This window comes from Orycteropus afer, unplaced genomic scaffold (genome assembly GCF_000298275.1).
Source record: "Orycteropus afer afer isolate SDZICR_OR568_19922 unplaced genomic scaffold, OryAfe1.0 scaffold00644, whole genome shotgun sequence".
In the NCBI taxonomy this organism is placed as follows: Eukaryota; Metazoa; Chordata; class Mammalia; order Tubulidentata; family Orycteropodidae; genus Orycteropus; species Orycteropus afer.
The window spans coordinates 392,249-412,580 of NW_006922231.1; the positions used below are offsets into that span (position 1 = coordinate 392,249).

Consider the following 20,332-nt stretch of genomic DNA (forward strand, 5'->3'; position numbering starts at 1 on the left):
TGTTCAGCTCTTTTATCTTGTCATTTCTTCCGTTTGCTTTAGCTACTCTCTGCTCAAGGGCAAGTTTCAGAGTCTCTTCTGTCATCCATTTTGGTCTTCTTTTCTCGTCTTTTTAGTGATCTCTTGCTTTCTTCATGGATAATGTTCTTGATATCCTCCCACAATATTTTTAAAGTACTTCTTCTTTCACAAACCACACTTTAGACAATTTTTTAAATATTACCTACAAATACATCTCTGAAAGTAGTTTCCCTCCATCCCTGATGTCTAGAATACAATTTATCTCCCCGGAGACTGACTACAAATATTATTATTATCTTCACAGCTTTCTAAATACAATTAATTTATATAAAAGTTTGTAGGTGAGATGTATATTTTCCTCATTTTAATGGAAATAATGTAATACTAAGCATATGCTTACACCCTTTGATGTTTTATTCAGCAGTGTATTTTAACAACCTTTGCATATATATATATACCTGCTTTGTTTTTATTAATGACAGCATGAAAGCACCATGCCTGATTTATTAAACTGCCTTTCTGATGGGAAAAAAAAAAAAAAAGCAGATTATCTACTGGAAATAATCAGATTGATTTTATAAATATGTGGGTGTTAACACACATACATAAATCATACACATCCACTCACTACAGAAAAGCATCGGACTTTTGCTGGGATGTATACTGCTTATGGGTCCAATATATCTTTATGGATAAACAGAAAATACCATTAAGATTATTTCTGTCCTGAGTATGAGCAAACAGCAGGATGTTGGTGCTATTAATAACAATCAAAGCACAGGCAGGTATTTTTTGTAGAGGAAGGGATAAGGGAAGAGAGGTGAGACAGTGAATTCTGTTTGCAATACTTACCTTTATGGAACAAAGTAACATCCAATTTGAATAATTTAACATAAAGTGGAATACAACTTTCAAAATGATAGTAACAGGTAAAAGATGGAAGAGTATATTTACAAGTTACTGATACAAAAATGGACAATTAAACTTTAAAACCAATGAAGAGAGCAGGAGAAGGGAGGGGAAATGTGAGTAATATTAAAGTCCATTTTTGAATCAAGTAGATAGGAATAGACAGTTAAGGAGACAAAGGCATTATCAGAACACAAATGAAGAAGAGAGTAACTAACTGTGGCAGACAGATCAAAAGGAAAAGGAAGCAAGATGCCTTAGTAAGAGAAGGCAGTTAGCTACCTTACAAAGGACAGTGAAGACATAAATCAGACTGAGGAAGGTCAAGGAAACTCAAACAGGAGATGAAGAGAAGAAAACTGAGTCAATTAAGAAAAAAAATATTTTGTCAACAGTGCACTCAAAGAGTACAAGAAAATAAATCCTGAAAACAGCTCATGTTCGGTTGGTCTGATGAGCTACCACTATGAAATAGACATCTAATGTTACTAACCGCTGATTAACCATTCTATCTTCTTCTGGGACTTATTTAAAAAAAAAAAAAAAAAGCCTACTTCATTTTTCTTTAGGAAATCATGCCTGAATTCTCAGTTTGAATGAGTGTGAATTCTCTTGGTTTGAATGAGATTGATTCTGTCCTCTAGGTTCCATCCAGGTTAGGCATGTGACCCAGGCCAGGCCAATCACAGAACGTGACTTTTCCAAATGGGCACGTGATCTATACAGGCCAATCAGAACCAGTAAGTTTTAGTTCTAAGACTATTGTTAGAACCACCAAAAAGAAAAAAAGACAGTTATTTCCCCTGGGGCCACTAAGCTATGAAGAGAGCTATGAAGACAGGAGACTATAAACAACTACATGGGGCAGTTTACCTACACATGAAGCCAAACAAAAGAAAGAACTGTCAAAAATTAGGGAAAAATAGATTTCTAATGAAAGCTTCTATACACTAAAAATCAGCCTTACCCAAATTTAGTTGTATCCTTATATCAACACGTCTTCTTAAACTACTGCCAGTCTTAGTTAGATTTCTATCACTTAAAACTGAATAAATATGATGATTAATACAACTACTGAACCCCTATCAATGTAACAGGCCTTTTTAGTATTTTACAGTTACTAAATGCTTTTGGAGGAAGGCTACCAAAAAGACAAAAGGAAAAAAATCCTACCTCATACTATGTTACATCAAATTATGAACTTTATGAAAAGTATGATAATGAGATTATAGTGGGTTTTACAACTCTTTTTTTTCCCCCAATTTTGATTCATAAACCTGTCAGCCTCTCAGTTGCCTATTAGAAAGTGATAAGGTAGAGCCAGTAAAGAAAGTCCATGGGAGAAGAACACAGGAGAAGCAACAGGACTTAAAAGAAAAGAATTAGGAAGAGTGTCAAAATTTATGAATATGGTCAAGATTTACTGTTAAAGAAATTCTAATATCTGCAGTCTGAATAAACAATATACCAAAGATTACATGTCATTTTAGGAAAAAAGTTAGGTAAATCTAGGAATACATCCATATACATTTTCCTGTAAACAGAACATATATATAATAACATATTTTTAAATAGGTTGTAATTCTGAAGAAACAGTTAGAAGTGCATTTTAAAGAGCTTATACTAAATAAAAACGACACACAATATACATTTTGCAAATACACACTAAATTGTTAGCCTTTCTACAGGTAACTTACAACTTACTATAGTCATACATTCATAACTAAACTTCTTACTACAATATCTTATAACTAATGGAAGAGTTTACTTATTCTATCATCAAACAGTATAGGTATTTATGGTTTATTGCCATTTAAATTAACCTAAAGGATTGAAACGGAAAAATAACCTCAGTAGATTACTTACATCAGCATTACAGCCAAATACTCCATTAGAAAAGGAGATCAAATTATAGGATTTGTCACCCCAGAGTACTGTTGGATCTCCAGCAAGGACCATTGCAGTTAGCTAAAATAAATTAATTTTCCAAATTGAAAGGTTTTGTTAGTCATTTTATAAGTATATTTATCATATATTATACATCATTTTACTCTCCCATCTACAAATAAATCAAATTTCAAAAAATTATAATACAGTTATACACAAATGGAATAATAATTCTGTCTATGACTTCAGATATTTTTCAAAACCTCAAAATTAAGGCAATTCTGCCAGAGGAGAGAATACTCAAGCATATAAAGAACACTTCATTAAAAGAGCAAGGTTTTTACAACTTGAATATTGTAAGAGGGCTTGATACATTTAGTTATTAAAGTCTGGTGAGGAGGAAAATATTTCAAGAATTCATATGCCACTAAACATGTTTTTCAAACTGTAGGTCATGGCCTATCTGTGAGTCATGCAATCAATTTAGTGCATCATCATCAATATTCTTTAGAAAAAGAAATAGAATAAATATCAGAGTACACTCCAGATACTAAAAGTAATTAATGTCTTGTGAAACTTCTATTATACCTACATATGCATATGTACGTGTATGTGTGTGTGTGTGTATGTGTATTTAGACTGCAATCAAAATATACTTCTAACTATGGATTGTAAGCAAAAAAGTGTGAACCACATTCAACTAAAACATAGATCAAAGATTGTATGTCATTTTAGGAAAATAGGTAAATCTAGAAACATATCAACATATATTTCCCTATAGAGAAAACATATATATAATGGCATATATTTTTAAACAGATTTATAAAGAACTCTGGTGATTCTCCTACTGAAAAAAAAAGAAGAAAAGTCAGTTTCTAGCTACAAGAGTTTTTAACTCTACATCATTTTATTCCTATCACTTAGAATTGATGACTGTATTATGAAATAATTCAAGTGTTTTCTAAAAACTGAGACTTCCATTAATACTACTACCTTCTAATTCCCTGGAAGCAATAATATTACCCCAAGAAAAAAGACTAAATAAAGTCACAGTTTAGCCTTGAACTCACTAAATAATGCAATAATATTACCCCAAGAAAAAAGACCAAATAAAGTCACAGTTTATCCTTGAACTCATTAAATAATATCAGTAAGTTCAATAAAATCAAATGATATAGTAAATTACTTACGAGAGTGAGATAATTCTTAAGACAGAGCTTCCCAACTAAGGTGTCAAGGCACAGAGGTTTGGACTTACAGGTAAATTCTCATGCTGCCTGCGGCATAAGCAGCTCATTTACCCAGTGTCTTGTGCCCATTTTCCGTGTGTGCTGTCCAAGTAAAAAAGGCTGGGAAACAATGACCGCTGATATGCAAAAAGCAGTCATTCTTCTTTAAACAAAGTGCAAGATGCATCTAAAAGGTCCTAAACAATGTGGCAAGAATATACAAAGCACTATTTATTTTTGTATAAGCTTCAATTTGGCACATGCATTTATCATAGCTAAAGAGGAGTTGTAAGAGCATACATGAATTTAAAAAAAAAAAAACGTACTGAAGCTCAATATACAAAAGAATACTCCAGAAAAATTATGAGAAGAAGTAACAGAACAAGATAGTTAAATACCTGGGAATTATCTTCTGGTGTTACATGTGGACTGCCATCATCCATGGAAAATACCAGTACACTGCTCTGAATTTTTTCTAACATAGTCAAATTCTCTGGAACAAGACCAATCAGATACTCTCGTGCCTACAGGGCAAGGAGATAATGATTAAATGTCACAAATGAAACACGATAAACCAGAAAATCTGAAAATAATTTCTTTGGGAAAAAGTTAATTAAGAAAAGTGCAAATTATAACCTTAGCCCATCGAGTTCTCTCCTCGCTAGTTAATGCTGCTATCCCAGGTCCATCAGGTTCACTATGGCATTTCTTGTGAATGTATGTCAACTGCCTTATGGAAGATTTAAACAGAGTCAACAAAAGCATAGACAGTTCAATGTGCTACATATATATAATGGAATACTGTAGTCAATAGGAAAAATGAAGTCTTGATACATGCTGCAGTATGGATGGAACTTAAAAACATCATGCTGAGAGAAAGAAGCCTATCACAGAAGGACAAATATTGTATGATCTCACTTATATAAAAAGACAAGAAAAGGTAAATGTATAGAGACCAAAGTTTATTAGTGGTTACCAGGGGCAGGAGGGAGATGGGAAAAAGGGGGGTTAAGGGTGATAGAAAATTCACATTAAAGGTAGCTCATTATTATAATTGTTTCAGTAAGTTGTACCCTGTAAATAGCTGAATTGGCAAAAGTTGTGTGAAAGATATATTTACAGTAACAAAAAATAGTAATAAGAGTAGCTGCTGAGGCAGTTTCTATGTACAATGAAACACCTCATGGAATTTGGTTTCTTAGTTTGCAAGTTTAAAGAACGGTCCTGGTTTCATGGGAAGCCCAGTTAATTGGCTTAAATAATGTGTTCACTGCTTCGGTTCTACCTCCTAGTTCACTCCATAATGCCTTGGGTCTTAAAGCTTGCACGCAGCCATTTAAGGCACACTACTGGGCTCTATTCATCTGGGGCAAAAGAGGAAAAAGGAGAGTCAGGAACAGGAGGAGAATAAGGAATATGTGGTTAATTACCTCAATAAACAACTGTCTCCTTCGCCATGAGACCACAATAACTAGATGGTGCCTGATTACCATTACTGAACATTTTGACCAAAGATTCCATAGAAGAATCCTGATGAAAAGGGGGAAAATAGGGAATAGAATATAAAATTCTCACAAATGCTAGTACTTTCTGGAACTATAGGGGGTAAATGAACCCCTGAAACTATTGCTCTGAGATAATTTTTAAACCAAATATCCTCCAAAGTCATCTAAAAATAGAGCACTATTTTTGTTGTTGTTATGTGCATACGCATCACCTCCGACTCACAGCAACCTTATGTACAACAGAACAAAACACTGCCTGGTCCTGTGCCAGCCTCACCAGCCCTAGTATACCTGAGCCCATTGCTGCAGCAACCGTGTCAATCTATCTTGTTGAGGGCCTTCCCCTCTTCTGTTGACCCTCCACTTTACCAAGCATGACAACCTTCTCTAGAGAATGGTCCCTTCTGACAACATGACCAAAGTAGGTGAGACAAACTCTGGTCATTCTCACCTCCAAGGAGCATTCTGGCTGTACTTCGTCCAGGGCAGATTTGTTGGTTCTTTTAGCAGTCCATGGTACTTTCAGCATTCTTTGCCAATACCACAACTCAAAAGCATCAACTCTTCTTCAGTTTTTCTTATTCACTGCCCAGCTCTCAGATGCATATGAGGCAACTGAAAATAACATGGCTTAGGTTAAGCACATCTTAGTCTTCAGGGAGATATCTTTGCTCATCGGCACCTGAAAGAGCTCTTTTGCAACAGATTTGCCCAATGCAGTACGCCTTTTGATGTCTTGACTGCTGCTTCCATTGGCATTGATTATAGAACCAAGTAATATGAAGTCTTTGACAACTTCAATCTTTTCTCCATCTATCATGATGCTCCTTACTGGTCCAGTTGTGAGGATTTTTGTTTTCTTTATGTTGAGGTGTAATCCACACTGCAGATTATAGTCTTCAATCTTCATCAATAAGTGCTCCAAGTCATCCTCACTTTCAGCAAGTAAAGTCGTGTCCTCTGCATATCTCAGATTATTAATGAGCCTTCCTCCAATCCTGATGCCACGTTCTTCTTCTAGTCTAGCTCCACGGATTATTTGCTCAGCATACAGACTGAATAAGTATGGTTAAAGGATACAACCCTGATATACTCCTTTCCTGATTTTAAAACATGCAGTATCCCTTGTTCTGTTTGAGTAACAGCCTCCTAGTCTATACAGGTTCCTCATGAGTACAATCAAGTGTTCTGGAATTCCCATTCTTCACAATGTTATCCACAATTTTTTATGATCCACACAATCGAATGCCTTTGCACGATCAATAGAACATAAGTAAACATCTTTTTGGTATTCCATGCTTTAAGCCAAGATCCATCTGACATCAGCTATAATATCCCTCACTCCACATCCCCTTCTGAATCCAGCTTGCATTTCTGGACGTTCTCTGTCAATATACAGCTGCAACTGTGAATCAGTAAGATTTTACTTGTGTGTGATATCAATGATAGGGGAGATCTTGATACATTCTTTGTGGTGATGAATGCCAGGCCATTCTTCTTCAATTTGTCATTCCTGGCATAGCAGATCATATGATTGTCTGATTCAAAATGGCCAAAACTGGTCCACTTCAGCTAACTAATGCCTAGGATATCAATCTTTATGTGTTCTATTTCATTTCTGACAACTTCCAATTTTCAAAGATTCATACCTCATACATTCCATGTTCTGATTATTAATGGATGTTTGCAGCTGTTTCTTCTCACCTTGAGATGTGCCACATTACCAAATGGGGGTCCTGAAAGTTTTACTCTATCCACATCATTAAGGTCAGCTCTACTCTGAAGAGGCAGCTCTTTTCCAGTAGTATTTTGAGTGTCCGACCTGAGGGGCTCATCTTCCTGCACCATATTGGAAAATGTTTCAGGGCTCTTCATAAAGTTTTCCAGTAATATATCACACAGTGTTTCACTGCTATTCATTCCAGGTTTTCACTGGCCAGTTATTTGAGAAGTGGATGAGCTCTTCCTTCTTCCAAGTCTCTCAGTCTTGAAGCTCCACTGAAGCCTGCCCACCATGGCAACCCTGCTGGCATTTGAAACACCAGTGGCACAGCCTCCAGCCTCATAGCAACTTAAGCCACCACAGTACAACCAACTGACAGACAAGTTTTATCTCTCTTAGTTGTTTCAAACTGCTCTGCTCATTTCCTGGTCTCCCTTGTCCTGCTCACTTACCCCACCTGCTGCAGGGCTGGCTTGCTGTGCAGCCCACTTCTATGCACACAAACTCCTGCCTTCTGCTGCTCCCAGGCTGGCTTACTGCAGCTTGCCTCAATGCACTTAGAGCACTAGTTTAACTTCACTAGTAAAAAAAGATCTGACTTAAGCATTATGCTCTTTTAAGAACTATCTATAATTAACAACAGGAACTCTGGTAGCATAGTGGCTAAAGCACTTGACTGCTAACCAGAAGACTGGCGGTTCAAACCCACCAACCACTCCTTGGAAGAAAGATGGGGCAATCTACTTCCGTAATGATACTGCCTCAGAAACCCAAGGAGGGGTCGCTATGAGTCGGGTCCGACTCGACAGCACATAACAACAACAACGTAATTGACAACAGCAACTTCAAAGATTAGATAGGAACCTTACGGGGCAATGCATTTATTTATGTTAATGAGGGAAGAACAGCTTAGAAAAAGAGGGTGAGAATGGTTGCACAACTCAAAGGATATAATCAATGTCACTAAATTGTACATGTAGAAATTATTGAATTGCTGTATGTTTTGCTGTGTATATTCTCAACAACAGCAACAAAACAAATATATAGGAAAAAAAGCATAGGCAGTTTAATAGTTCCTTTGGCCTTTAGTAAGGCATAACATTGATCAGTATTTAAATTTTTGATATATTAATTATAGCCTCCATAGGATTTATTTCATACATCCTTTTTTTAAGTGATTATATATGCTCTATTAACACCAAATGTACACTTGACAATAATTTAATTCAAGTAAAGAAATTTGATGTTTGATGGATGAAATTTATATTTTCAAAATGTGCATGCACTTCCAGGGTCCAGTTAATACCCCTTACAATAAAAATTTTAAATTACTTGAAAACAGATAGCAGATAATTCTAAATAATAGGCTTCTTCCATAAAGATATAAATTTCATCAGTCAAAAATTCAGAAGTTTAGTTTTGTACTACACTTCCTCAAGATACATGCTAAGAAATTACTTCAATTTTAAAAATGACAAGGATTCATCAGAAAGTGAGCTAGTATAGCTTAATAAATGGTCAAAAATACCAGTAGTAGCCATCTCTTTTTTGTGGCTGTTTGTTCCTCTAGTGTCGCTCTAACAGAAAATACCACAAATGGGTGGCTTTAACAAAAAGGGATTTATTGTCTTACACTTTATGAGGCTAGAATTCCGGGTTCAAAGTGCCAAGCTCTAGGGGCTGAGTGAAAGCTGCTTGACCTTGGGCTTCAGCTCTGCCTCTAGCTCCTGGCCCACTGGAGCTGGAGGTGTCTTTTCACTCAGGCAGCTGCTAGCTGCTGAAGCTGACAAGCCCAAGGCTGACAAATTAAATGGCACAGTCCCAAGATTACCAACAACACGGAAGGCCACTAGTTCAAGTCCCGAGACAGTCCCCAAATCAGCAGGAAACGTGGTAGGCTGCTGAATGAAGGCTCAACTACATGGAGGGTCTGCAGTGTAGTAAATTACTTAGTATGGCTTTTCTACCCATAAGTCATTGTAAACTCAGTGGTAGAATGAGCAACTGAGGAGCTCCTGATTGTAAATGTTATCCACCTGGGTTATTTCTGTTGGGCGTGGCACAACACAATGTTATGGGAAGCTCTCTCTCAGGTGCTTAGAGTTCTGATGCTATGATTGGCTAGTTTGGCCACTCTGCCAAGCTCAAAAGGAGGCCTCCTAGATGCAGAACTCTTTTTCTCTGACTGCTGGTTGAGGAAGACGTGCTGCTGAAAGAGACACGGGCTCCTGAGACATGCGTTGCTGGGAAAGAGATGCAAGAGACACGTATTGCTGAGTGAGACACCGAGGGACCAGCACTGCTGGGAAAGAGACTGTGAGAGACTGTTGGCTGAGGCGCCGGTGGGCTGAGAGAAAGACTGAGCATTTTTTTCCGGAACTTGAATTGTAGCCTGTGGTGCTTCCCTAATAAACCCCATAATCTGTGAGCTCTGTGTGGCCACTGCAGCGAATTAGCGAACCCAGGAGAGAGGTGGTGGGTGCTTTGGGAGGAACGGTTGGAGAAAAGGCTGGAGGGAGGCAGCATGTCCGGCCTTGCAGTAATAGGCCTTGGGCTATTGACAGTGATTCTGCCTTCCTCTTGTGTGGTTTTAGGAGGTCAGAACATGTGGCCTCCTTGCCCTTTTTGCAGGGTCCAAGAGTGCCAAAAAGCTGCAGAGCCCTTTCTCAACACTTCTCCTTATATACTAGAAGCAGACCACATCCCTAAGGCAGCTACTTGGCTGCTCCCTGCATAGTCTACCATGGAGGTGATTACCAGTGTCATCATGAGGAATAACTACATCCAGCTGCCCAGCCACTCAAAATTAGGCCCAGCCAAACTGACACACAAGTACCACAATAACTTCACCATTCAAAACTGGAAAAAATACCATTATTGATATGGGACACAAGAGGAGAATTTTGAGGGTCATGCTGTAGTTCTCTGATTCTGATGACTAGGTTGATACTAGTACCACTGAGGAATACAGGAATATAAGAGGAAAGAAACGTACACAGAAGGAAATCTACTACACCATGTTCATACCAGAAGTTCTTGTTATCCCTTTTTTTATACAGACACAAGAGTAGAATCATATGTCTCTATTAAAAGTAAACTAGAAACGGTACAAAAAACAAAAAAAGCAAACTCACTGCTGTCAAGTCAGATCTGACTCACAGTGACCCCCTCTTGGGTTTCTGAGGTGGTATTACTATGGGAGTAGATTGTCCAATCTTCCTTCCAGTCAGTTTGAACTGCCAGCCTTCTGGTTAGCAGTCAAATGCCTTAGGCACTATGCCATCAGAGCTCTCAGAAATGGTACAAGTGACATTTAAAACACCTGTTGCTATTGAGTGGATTCAGACTCACAGAGATCCTGTAGGGCAGAACTTTCCCATAGGGATTCCAGGTATGTAATTTTTACTAAAGCAGACTGCTACATCATTCTTCTGAGGAGAGGCTGGTGAGCTTGAGCTGCTGACCTTCGCTTAGCAGCCAAGTGCTTAACCACTGTACCACCAGGGCTCTTTGCAAGTGACATTAGGGGGATGCTCATCAAAACCATAATGAAATACTACCCCTAATAGAATGGCTATGATGAAAAAACAGAATATAACACGTTGGTAAAGATGTAGACAAACTGGAACGTTCATATATTGGTAGTGGGGATGAGAAATAGTATAGCTGCTGCAGAAAACATTTTGGTGAGTCCTCAAAAAGTTAAACACAGAACTGTCAACTCAGCAATCCAAATCCTAGTTATATACTCAAAAGAATTGAAAGAAGGAACAGAAACAGAAACCTGTACGCCAATGTTCACTGTAGCACTACTCACAAAAGTCAAAAGATGGAAATGCCCATTAACAGAAGAACGTACAAAATGGATTAAGTACATACAATCAAATATACATAAACATAATACAGCCATAAACATAAATGAAGCCCGGTACACGGTACAACATGGATGAACCCTGAAGATACTATGCTGAGTGAAATAAGTCAGGCACAAAAAGACAAATATTGAACTGACTTAAATGATCTCACTTAATGATCTCATTTATATGAAATAGGCAAGTGTACTGAGATCAAAGCTTATTAATGGTTTCCAGGTAAGGGAGGGGGAAGGAAAGGGGAGTCATTGCCTACAGGGTACCAAGTTTCTATTGATGGTGGTAGATTAATCTGGAAAAGGATAGTGGTAATGGTGGCCTAACATGATGAAAATCCTCAATACTACTGAATTGTACATGTATAAACTTGAACCATACATCCTTTGAGACCTGGAATTGGGATTGCTGAACTGGTAGTTCTGTTTAACTTTCTGAGGAACCACCAAACTGTTTTCTGTAGCAGCTATACTATTTTGCATTTCCACTAGCAATGGATGAGGGTTCCAATTTGTCCAATTCTACATATAAAAACTGTTGAATTGACAAATGTTTTGTCATATATATATATATATATATATATATATATATATATGTATATATATATATCTTTACCACAATAATAAATATAAAAAAGATAATAAATAGAACGTTGTTGTTATTGTTAGGTGCCGCTAAGTCATCTCCAACTCATAGCAACCCCACGCACAGCAGAACAAAACACTGCCCAGTCTCATGATCCTTACTATACCTGAGCCCATCATTATAGCCACTGTGTCTATACATCTTGTCAAGGGCCTTCTCCTTCTTCATTGACTCTACTTTACCAAGCATGATATCCTTCTCCAAGGAATGGTTCCTCCTGACAACATGACCAAAGTAGGTAACACAAAGTCTGGCCATTCTCACTTCCAAGGAGCATTCCCGCTCCACTTCTTACATGACAGATCTTTTAGTCCTTTTAGCAGACCATGGTACTCTTAGCATTCTTCTCCAACACCACTACTCAGAAGCATCAACTCTTCTTTGATCTTCCTTATTCATTGTCCAGCTCTCACGTACATAAGAGGCAACTGAAAAGACCAAGGCTGGGTTAGGTGCAACTTAGTCTTCAAGGAGACATATTTGTTCTTCATCACTTGAAAGAGGTCTTTTGAAGCAGATTTTCCCAATGCAGTATGTCGTCTGATGTCTCAACTGCTGCTTCCATTGGTGTTGAGTGTGGAACCAAGTAATATGAAGTCCTTGACAACTTCAATCTTTTCTCTATCCACCGCAAAGCTGTTTATTGGACCAGTTGTGAGGACTTTTGTTTTCTTTATACTGAGGTGTAATGCATACTAGACTGTAGGCTTTAATTTTCATCAGTATGTGCTTCAAGTCATCCTCACTTTCAGCAAGTAAAGCTGTGTCATCTGTGTATCACAGGTTGTTAATGAGTCTTCCTCCAATCCTGATGCCACATTTTTCTTCATAAATCCAGCTTCTCAGATTATTTGCTCAGCATACAAGTTGAATACGTATGGGTAAAGGATACAACCTTGATGCACTCCCTTCTTGATTTTGAACCATGCAGTATCCCCTTGTTCTATTCAAACGACAGTCTCCTGATCTATGTCCAGGTTCCTCATAAGTACCATGAAGTGTTCTGGAATTCCCATTTTTCTCAATGTTATCCACAAATTGTTATGATCCACACAATTGAATGCATTTACATAGTCAATAAAACACATGTAAACATCTTTCTGGTATTCTTTGCTTTCAGCTAAGATCCATCTGACATCAGCAATGATATCCCTTGTTCCAAGTCCTCTTCTGAATCCTGCTTGCACTTCTGGAAGCTGTCAATATACTGCTGCAACAGTTTTTTAATTATCTTCAGTAAGATTTTACTTGTGTGAGATATTAATGATACTGTTCGATAATTTCCACATTCTGTGGGATCACCTTTCTTTGGAATGGGTACAAACATGGATCTCTTCCAGTCAATTGGCCAGGTAGCTGTCTTTCAAACCTCTTGACATAGCCAAGTGAGTGCCTGCAACACGGCATCTGTCTGTTGAAACATCTCAATGGGTATTGCATCAATTCCTGGAGCCTTGTTCTTCAACAACTCCTTCAGTGCAGCTTTGACTTCTTCCTTCAATACCATTGGTTCTTGATCATATGCCACCTCCTGAAATGGATGAACATCGACCAATTCTTTTTGGTACAGTGATTCTGTGTATTCCTTCCATCTTCTTCTGATGCTTCCTGCATCATTCAATATTTTGCCCATAGAATCTTTCAATATTCCAACTCAAGGCTTGAATTTTTTCCTCAGTTCTTTCAGCTTAAGAAATGCCAAGCGTGTTCTTCCCTTTTGGTTTTCTAACTGCAGGTCTTTGCACATTTCATTATAGTAACTAGCTTTGTCTGCTCAAGCTGCTCTTTGAAATCTATTCAGCTCTTTTATCTTGTCATTGCTTCCATTTGCTTTAGCTACTCTTTTCAAGGGAAAGTTACAGAGTCTCTTATGATATCCATTTTGGTCTTTTCTTCCTTTCTCCTCTTTTTAATGACCTCTTGCTTTCTTCATGGATAATGTTCTTTATTTCATCCCACAATTTCTCTGGTTTTTAGCCACTGGTGTTCAATGCATCAAATCTATTCTTTACATGGTCTCCAAATTCAGAAGGGATATTATCAAGGTATTATTTTTGCTCTCATGGAATTGTTTTAATTGTCTTCAACTTCAACTTGAACATGTATATGAGAAGTCGATGGTCTGTTCCACAATCAGCTCCTGCCCTTATTCTGACCGAAGGTATTGAACTTCTCAATTGCCTCTTGCCACAGATGTAATCAATTTGATTTCTGTATATTCCATCTGATGAAGTGCATGTGTATAGTTATCACTTATGGTGTTGCAAATAGATATTTGCAATGAATAAGTCATTGGTCTTGCAAAATTCCAGCAATCTCCAGCATTATTTCCATTACCAAGGCCATATTTTCCAACTACCAGTAACTCTTTGTTTCCAACTTTTGCATCCCAGTCACCAGTGATAATCAACACATGTTGACTGCATGTTTGGTCAATTTCAGACTGCAGAAGTTGGTAGAAGTCTTCAATTTCCTCATCTTTGGTTTTGGTGATTGGTGCCACAAAATTTGAATAGTAGTAGTAGTAACTGGTCTTCCTTGGAGGCATATGGTTATTATCCTATCACTGACGGCACTGCACTTCAGGATAGATCTTGAAGCACTCTTTGTGACAATGAATGCCACACCATTTCTCTTCAATTTGTCATTCCCAGTACGGTAGATCATATGCATGTCTGATTCAAAATGGCCATTCTGCTTACAAATGCCTAGGATATCGATCTTTATGCGTTCCATTTCATTTCTGACAACTTCTAATTTTCCTAGATTCATACTTCGTACACTCTATGTTCCAATTATTAATGGATGTTTGCATCTGTTTCTACTCATTTTGAGTCATGCCACATCAGCCAATGGAGGTCCAAAAGCTTTACTCTATCCATATCATTAAAGTCGTCTCAACTCTGAGAAGTCAGTCCTTCCCCAGTCAAATTCTGAGTGCCTTCCGACCTGATGGGCTCATCTTCCGGCACTGTATCGGACAATGTTTCAGGGCTATTCATAAAGTTTTCCAGTAATATATCAGACAGTGTTTCTCTGCGGTTCATAAAGTTTTCACTGGCCAATTCATTGAGAAGTGGATGGCTTCCTCCTTCTTCTGAGTCTGTCTTAGCCTGGAAGCTCTGCCAAAACCTTTTCACCATGGGTAACCCTGCTGGCATTTTGCAACACCGGTGGCATAGCCTGGGCCTCACAGCAACAGGTAAGCCACCACAGGATGACATGTGACAGAAAGTTCATCTCCCTTAGTTGTTCTTAACCCCTCTGGACCCACCTACCTTGGGCAACAGCCTTAAGATACAGCTGTCCCCAAGCAAAAAGCAGTCCCTGAGCCCCATGCCACCTACCTCACTGGCCTAAAAATACAGCTGCCCCAAGCAAAAAGCAGCCTTCAAGCCCTGGGCCCACCTACCTCAAGCCCTGGCCTTAACATAGAACCTCCCCAAGGGAAAATCACCCCCTGGGCCTGCCTACCCCAGGCCCAGGCCTTAATATAAAGCCACCCCCAAGGGAAAAGCAGCCTCCAAGCTCTAGCTCTGCCTACCTCAGGCCCCAACCTTAATGTAAAGCCATACCCAAGGGAAAAGCAGCCGCCAAACTCTGGGCCTGCCTATCTCAGGCATTGGCCTTAAAATAATCCAGCGGGGGAGCAGGCAAAATGAGGTATAGATGAAGCAACATTAACTGCTGAGCTACAGATGAAGTAATACTAATTGTTGAAGCTAGGAGTTGATAACTATTGAACCAGCAGATGACTACATTGGGGTTCATTATATAATTCCCTCTATATTTTGAAATTGTCCATAATAAAGTTTAAAAATACATACATACACATAAATAAAAAATATACATATGTGCATGTAAATTCATTGAAACAGATCTGGAAAAACAGAGCACACCAAAGTATTTAACTGGATCTTTGTGAGTTCCAGCAAGATGGTGGACTAGGCAGAAAGACTGCAAAGACCCTCTTCAACAAAGAAAAGGGAAACGAATTAACACAGACACAAAAGATAATCTTGAACCCCTGAGCCTTGAAGGGAAGGATACAGAAGTGGACTAAACACCAACTAGCAGAAGAATTTGTGTGAAAATACCAAAAAAGGAGACAGACAGAGCTGCGGTCTGGCAGCGATCCTGAGGAAACAGACACCTTGGAGATTCCCAAATGGTGGTAGGACCTAAGAATTAACCTAAAAATCAGCCCTGCTAGCCAGGGACTGCACAGAGGACTGCTCTGGTGCTGGGGAATAAACAGAGAAGGTGAACAAAAAGCTGCCCTTCAGGTCTGGAATTGAACCCACACCTATGGTTTCCAGCCAAACAAAAGACAGGCATATGAGTTGAATATTTACCTCAAGTAGATACACTCCTTGAAGAGAACAATCATGGGAGAAAGAAGGGCTGCTTATGCACAGGGAAATAGCTCAGGGGGCAGGAGTGCATGGAGGGATGGACACAGGGAAGAGGTAACTACAGGGAGGAAGTGGGAGGGGAGCTGTTGTATTGTGGTAAACTGTGGTCAATGTCATGAGACAAAGTATATGTGAACCACTATAGAAAGTAAATTTGCTTTGTAAACCTTCACCCAAATCACAATTTAAAAAAAAAAAAAAAGTACTTAACTGTGGGCTAGGGAATGGGGCTGGCAGTATCTCTCTAATATCTTCCATTTTCCAAGTAGAATGCATTCATACACTTCTAATTAAATTCAAAATTAGTTTAAATGAAAGATAAAAATGGATTTTAAAAATCAACATATATAAAGTCCTTATTTTTCAACTTACTGTCACCTTATAGAAATATAATTCTGGACATTAAGTTTTTTTTTAACTCAGCAAGAACCTATGACCTAAAGGGACTCAAGTCATAGAAAGTAGTTTGAAAACCTGAGAAGCTCTGGTGGGGTCATCAAACATCCTTCATGCATTACATCAAAGACAAAAATTCGGCCTCGACACAGCACTGCAATGTGACTTGGGGAACGACCTTCACTCTCTGGAATAAGGAACAGAAAACAAAAGACTCAAATCTCCAAAAGTTAAATAGAAGTAAAGCTGCATATTTATATCTAATAGAAATAAAAGCCATCATTCCTCTAATGTTTTATTAAAAATATATCACATGAACAAAAAACACATTAATAACTTAACAGAGTTTCCCTTATTATAATACAAATACACACTATGGAAACTTGTCTATGTGAAGCATCCAGAAGTCCATGAGAATTTCAAACATTTATATACCCTGAGAATCATGTAAATCCCAAACTACTATTAGGCTTTTTAGTTTTACTTAGTAACAGGAATGGGAAGGGGAGAAGGGTAGCAGAGGGATCCTATAGGAGAGTCATTTGAATTAACAAGTTTCTTTTTAGGCTTATTTTAATATTAATTGCTCATCAGATAATTTAGCTGCAGTAATAGCTAGGAATGACAGCTTAATCAAACAGTTTTCAATAGAATAAAGAGAAACCAGAATAACGACACTGTATGCTTTAGAGGCAACGGGAAAGGATTTTGCCCAGTCTGTAGTTTTACTTAAGGCTCCGATAATAGCTGGTAAGCCACTGACAGCTGAATCTATGATTCCTTTGGCATACTGTACCTCCCTGAGAACTGTTTGCTTGCTGTAAACCCCAGATCCTTCTGATATAGCCTCCTTTTTCAGGTATGAGCCCCATTGCCAAGAGTCTTTCTATATAATCCCTGTCCTTCCCTGCAAGAAAGAACAAAGATAGAGAAAGCCTAACACTGACACTGAGAAAAAAACTTACTGATTTGTATTATGTACACAGAACCGTACTAAGTGCTTTACAACATTATTCATGAAGTCTACTGACTACTATAAGGTAAAAGTTCCTAGGTGGTACAAATAATAAAGTGCTCCACTCCTAGCTGAAAGGTTGGTAGTTCAAACTCACCCAGAGGTACCTCAGAAGATAGGCCTGGAAATTTGCTTCTAAAAGGTCAAAGCCTCGACCCTATGGAGCAGTTCTAAGCTGTACACACGAAGTCACCATTGGTTGGAAATGGTTCAACAACAATTAACAATACCACTACCACCACTATGAGGTAGCACCATCACCTGAAACACTACTTTTTTTTTCTCTTAAATATTATTTCCACAAGACCTAAGAAGTGTATTTTCCTTATGCCACATGGTTATTTTCAAACTATTTCTTCTTTCTCTTCCTCCAAAAATCTCCAGGTCCTTTTCCATTTACCACCACCTTTTATTTTTATCAAATATTGACCATTTCTGATCATAAATTTAGGGCTGGAAGCAAAAAAAAAAGTAGCCTAATATCAAATTAATCAATAAAGGACTGGGGGAGGTGACAAGAGGATGCTACCTCAGGATGTGCCTGAGAGGGACTACCTGAGTGACAGCTGAATGAAGTGTGAGAGTGAGCAATGGAAGTATCTGCAAGCAGAGAATCCCTGACAGAGGAAACAGCAAATGAGAAAGAATTAAAGCAGAAAAAGAGCTGGATTGCTAAAAAGAAAACAAGGTCACTATAGCTGCACAGAGAGAGAAAAGGGTAGAGTGGAAGATGAGGTTGGGGCCAGATCATAAGGCCTCAAAAATGGTTTTCAATGTTAAGTATGATGGGAAAAGCCAATGGAGGATTTTGAGCAAAACAGTGATGACATAATCTAATTAATACTTAAAATGGTCATTCTAGGTGCTGTATGGAGAATAGGGAACTGGAAGGGATAAGACGACACAGCAAGATCAGTTAGTGGACAACTTGGATGAAGTTAAGATTGGTGTTACCAGGTGACTATAATCACTTTCACCATCTTCATAGCTATGAATGGACACAACAGCTACTAATGGACACAAAGAATGTGCCTTAGAGGTGATGACTGCTCTCTGAAGAAACTGAGAATTTGGTTAAGCTGTGTAAATAGGGTAAAGCAGAAAGAACTGTTCTTGACACCAGTGAATCTAGGACAGACATCAGGAGATGGTCACTTACCCTCAACAGGAGCAATAAATCATGTACATTGCCTGCAAAGGGCCTTCCACTTTTATTACCTATTATTTCCCCTATGTGCTCTCTCTGTATGTGCTATGTGACATACAGGCATTGTGGCCAGCTAGTATATTAACGCCAGAAAAGAGAGGCTCATGTGTTTTTCCAAGATGCAAAGTGGAGCATGCTTGGATGCAATCTAACGTCAACACCCTGGAACAGGAGCCTAACCTCAGGAATTTTTGGCTGCTGCTGCTGTGTGCTGTCCTATTCATCCATGTCCTATTTATTCTGTGATTAATAAACACCTATTGACCACCCCATTAGAAGTGTCTGGTCTGTCCTCTGTTCCAAATGGTCTTCACTAAGAATCTCTGACTCTAGCATACTGTATGCACAAATCCATGATTCCAGAAGGTAGTATGATAGGAAGTCTGAATTTCTTGGGCAAAATGAAATAAACAGGGATGAAAGGAATACATAAATAAGTCTTACTGATCATAGGGCATTAGGTAAAAAGATCTAACTATAAACTCTTTATTGAGACTAGCCTCTTTGCCTCAGTAGCTTGTACCTTACCCTTCCTCTCAACATATATAATTTTCCCTTATCCAGGATGGATCCTATGGCCCAACACTATAATTTCTCTCTTGCAAAAATCTTAATTCCCTCTTCCTCTGCACCTGCTGAATGCTGCCAAAAGGAACACACAATATCATTTAGTCTAATTTTAAATTCATATACATACATCTCTAATGGACACTCAACACAGGGCAGCAACCCGACATTTCCACAACATGCTTCTATTCCTACTTTCCAAGACTGTTTCAAAAACACCTTTCTCCTCACATTTTCACCCTGGCTGGTGCCCTCAGTTCTCATTTCAGAAGCAATACACGAGGACCTCCTCATCTTCCTACTATAGAACCTCAGCAATCTGTCTGCATCTGGATGCATACTCTCTGCCTTCCCTCCTACTCCCTTTCTTCCTTGCTCCTGCCAAAGCCTAATCCCTCCAGGATTTTTGCTCTTGACCTTCTCAGTTCTCTTCATAAGGACTTTGCTACTTATCCTTTCCCCTGCCATATTATTTTTCCTTCTTTTATAAATCATTCTCATGATGGAATATTGCTAGCTTTAAAAGAAAAAAAAATTTTTAATCCTCTACTGCATATCAAAATTTTTCCTGCAAGCACTATTTCCAAGTGCTGTTGCTACTTCATAAGTTTGCTTTCATCTTCTCCATTTGGGGTTCTTTCCCCCACTTTCATGAAGATATTCTTGTTAAGGTCATCCTCTGTCTACAACCCACTGACAAATCCAATGGTCATTTTTAAATGTTTATCTCTTTTGACCTCTCAAGAGGATTAGATAAAATATAACATTCTCTTGACTTCTGAGAGACCACTGTCTGGTTTTCTTTCTACCTTCCTTGGTCTCTTTGTGGGATCCTCCTACTCTGACCACCAAATACTGTAATGGATTGTGCTAAGGGCTCACTACAGGCTCCCTGTTCATCTCCACCTACATAATGTTCCAAAAGTGATCTGTGCTCCTCTTAT

The 20,332-nt window shown here is 38.5% G+C and overlaps 1 protein-coding gene across 1 annotated transcript in view; it reads right to left on the reverse strand.

Moving 5' to 3' along the window:
- Positions 1-20,332, reverse strand: part of CROT (carnitine O-octanoyltransferase) — a 67,623-nt gene that overhangs the window by 33,244 nt on the left and 14,047 nt on the right. The window contains 4 exon segments of the mRNA XM_007956624.2: positions 2,797-2,898; positions 4,445-4,570; positions 4,683-4,776; positions 16,678-16,786. Coding sequence (XP_007954815.2) covers positions 2,797-2,898; positions 4,445-4,570; positions 4,683-4,776; positions 16,678-16,786 — 431 coding nt within the window.